We start from the raw sequence: 3,557 nt of genomic DNA, 5'->3' as shown, positions 1-3,557 counted from the left end.
TACACCCAAGAATTTGTGTGGTATATTTACTAAGCTTAATAATAAGTACATGTTTGTATAAAAGTGAAACAAAATTGTTCTAATAAAACAGTGCAAAATAGCTAAATTTTGAACATTGTCAGAATTCGACGAAACATGACCCAAACATTGGTCTAGACCCAAGAATTTGTGTGATAAATTTGCTAAACGTAATAATAACTACAAATTTGTATAAAAGGAACAAACATACTCTAATAAAACCGCGCCAAACACCTAAATTTTGGACGTTCTCAGAATTCGACGAAACTCGACCCAAACATTGGTCTAGACCCAAGAATTTGTGTGGTAAATTTGCTAAGCCTAATAATAACTACAAGTTTGTATAGAAGGGAAACAAAATTACTCTAATAAAACCGCGCAAAACAGCTAAATTTTGAACGTTCTCAGAATTCGATGAAACTTGACCAAAACGTTGGTCTAGACCCAAGAATTAAGTTGGTAAATTTGTTAAGCTTAATAATAACTACAAGTTTGTATAAAAGGGAAACAAACTTCCTTTAATAAAACCGTGCAGAACAGCTAAATTTTGAACGTTCTTAGAATACGAGGAAACTTGACCCAAACGTTGGTCTTGACCCAAGAATTTGTGTGGTAAATTTGCTAAGCATAATAATAACTACAAGTTTGTATAAAAGGAAAAGAAACTTAGTCTAATAAAACCGCGAAAAACAGCTAAATTTTGAACGTTCTCAGAATTCGACGAAACTACACCAAAACGTTGGTCAAGACCCAAGAATTTATGTGGTAAATTTGCTAAGCTTAATAATAGCAACAAGTTTGTATAAAAGGGAACGAACGTGCTTTAATAAAATCGTGCAAAACAGCTAAATGTGGAACGTTATTAGAATTCGACGAAACTTGACTCAAACGTTGGTTTACACCCAAGAATTTGTGTGGTATATTTGCTATGCTTAATAATAACTACAAGTTTGTATAAAAATGGAAACAAAATTATTTTAATAAAACCGTGCAAAAATAGCTAAATTTTGAACGTTTTCAGAATTCGACGAAACTTGACCCAAACGTTGGTCTAGATCCAAGAATTTGTGTGGTAAATTTTTGCGAAGCGTAATAATAACTACAAGTTTGTATAAAAGGGAAACAATCTTGGTCTAATAAAACCGCGAAAAACAGCTAATTTCGAACGTTCTGAGAATTTGACGAAACTTGACCAAAACATTGGTTTAGACCCAAGAATTTGTGTAGTAAATTTGCTAAGCTTAATAATAATTACAAGTTTGTATAAAAGGGAAACGAACTTGCTTTAATACAACCGTGCAAAGCACCTAAATTTTGAACGTTCTGAGAATTTGAGGAAACTTGACTCAAACGTTGGTCTAGACCCAAGAATTTGTGTGGTAAATTAACTAAGCGTAATAATAACTACAATTTTGTATAGAAGGAAAACAAACTTGCTCTATTAAAACCGTGCAAAACAACTAAATTTGAACGTTCTCAGAATTCGACGAAACTTGACCCAAACATTGGTCTAGACCCAAGAATTTATGTGGTAAATTTGCTAAGCTTATGAGCTTTCATAGCTCAGTTGGTTAGAGCACTCGTTTAGTAAGCAGGAGGTCTTGAGTTCAACTTTCAATGAAAGCAATTTAAATTTGCTAAGCTCAATAATAACTACAGGTTTGTATAAAAGGGAAACAAACTTGTTCTTTTAAAACCGCGCAAAACATCTAAATTTTGAACGTTCTCAGAATTCGTTGAAACTTGACCAAAACGTTGGTCTAGACCCAAGAATTAATGTGGTAAATTTACTAAGCTTAATAATAACTACAAATTTGCATAAAAGGAAAACGAACTTGCTTTAATAAAACCGTGCAAAACAACTAAATTTTGAACTTTCTTTGATTACGAGGAAACTTGACCCAAACGTTGGTCAAGACCCAAGAAATTGTGTGGTAAATGGGGTTTGTTGATGACTTACTCCTATTCTGCCGGGCCAATACTGCATCTGTTCGGGTCTTCAAATCCGGATTAGATAGATTTGCTGATTGGTCGGGGTTACGCCTCAATGTTGAAAAAAGCCACATCATCATATCCCGATCAGCCCAGAATATACGAGAGGAGCTACTTGCGGTGTTGGGGTTTCAGGAAGGCCACTTACCGATGAGGTATCTGGGTCTATCATTGATCTCTTCTCGATTATCTATCGCCGACTGCCAACCATTACTGAGTAAGATCGATACACGGATCAATGGTTGGGAGGGATTGGCACTATCATATGCCGGCAGGGTACAAATCATTAAGTCTGTTCTTATGGCTATGGGTGTCTATTGGGCTTCAGCTTATATTTTGCCAAAAGGTGTCATTAAAAACATTGAGAAGCGATTGCGAGCCTTCTTATGGAGAGGTACGGGAAATAGTGGATACCCTAAAGTTGCATGGAAGGAGATTTGCAAACCGAAGGAGGAGGGAGGCCTTGGCCTTAAGGATATGGGAACTCTTAATCGGCATTGATGTTGCAAAAAACTCTGTGAAGTCATCCGATGTGATAGGACTTCTATTTGGGTCGAGTGGCTGCGGCATGGCAGACTTCGAGATGATTCGATATGGACTATCCCGGAGAATCGTGGACCATGGGGATGGAGAAAAATGTTGAGGTTGAGAGACTGGTTACGCTCAGTGGTGGAATATCGCATTGGCGATGGAAGTGATTTTTTCTTATGGAAGGATCCCTGGCATCACCTTGGGCCCCTCCTTGACAGATTTCCGCGGGGACCCAACAGTCTGGGATTGCATGAGTCTACCATGCTAAGCTCGGTTATCTGTGAGGGTCATTGGCACTGGCCATTGATCACGGACATGGAATGCGTGGAGATTACACACGTGCTGCCTCGCATCCATGGGGGTACAGATTGTATTATATGGAAAAGGCTCGAGTGGGAAACCCACTACCCAGGAGTTCTATCGGGCTATGATACCAGCAGGACCGAAAGTAGGTTGGATTTCACTACTTTCGGGTTCTTTAAAGATCCCGCGACATTTGTTTATCCTTTGGCTAGCTATCCTGGAGAAGCTCGCAACGACGGATAAACCATGGCTTTCCCATCTTGGGTGCTGCGTGCTGTGCAATGAAGACATGGTGGAGTCACATAACCACCTGTTTTTCCACTGTAGATTTAGTAGAAGATGCCTCAGTAGTATTCGGCGCATTGTACGATTCCAGTGGCCTAATCGGGATTGGGTCAGTGATGTTGAATGGGGTGCAAGAAAATGGCGTGGGAAGCACATCATCAATATATCCTACCGATGCCTGCTGGGATCGTGTGTATACCATATTTGGAGGGAGAGAAATTTGAGACGTTTTGAGCACGAGGAGAGGCCCCTGAGTGTAGTGGCGAACTTAATAGTAGAAGATGTTCGGCAACGTATACTCAGTATTAAGCTTCCTAGCTCTATTAGCACATGTGCCTTGTATAAACTGTGGCGTATCCCTTGGCCTGTCGAGGGAAGTGCCTAATGAGGGACACTGTTGTACTATACTTTCTTCTTAATGAAAATTA

General features: G+C 39.2%; 1 protein-coding gene and 1 non-coding gene across 2 annotated transcripts; both read left to right on the top strand.

Moving 5' to 3' along the window:
- The first annotated feature begins 1,570 nt into the window (after positions 1–1,570).
- On the top strand, positions 1,571–1,644 carry TRNAT-AGU. Its single transcript has one exon. It is a non-coding gene; the product is annotated as a tRNA-Thr (tRNA).
- Positions 1,645–1,956: 312 nt separating this feature from the next.
- LOC105179574 lies at positions 1,957–3,087 on the top strand. Its single transcript, XM_011103214.1, has 2 exons — positions 1,957–2,404; positions 2,534–3,087. Exons 1-2 carry the CDS (start codon positions 1,957–1,959, stop codon positions 3,085–3,087), a joined length of 1,002 nt encoding a protein of 333 aa, XP_011101516.1.
- The last annotated feature ends 470 nt before the right edge of the window (positions 3,088–3,557 follow it).

Source organism: Sesamum indicum, unplaced genomic scaffold, assembly GCF_000512975.1.
Source record: "Sesamum indicum cultivar Zhongzhi No. 13 unplaced genomic scaffold, S_indicum_v1.0 scaffold00173, whole genome shotgun sequence".
Lineage (NCBI taxonomy): Eukaryota > Viridiplantae > Streptophyta > Magnoliopsida > Lamiales > Pedaliaceae > Sesamum > Sesamum indicum.
This window is presented reverse-complemented; position numbering and strand designations above follow the sequence as displayed.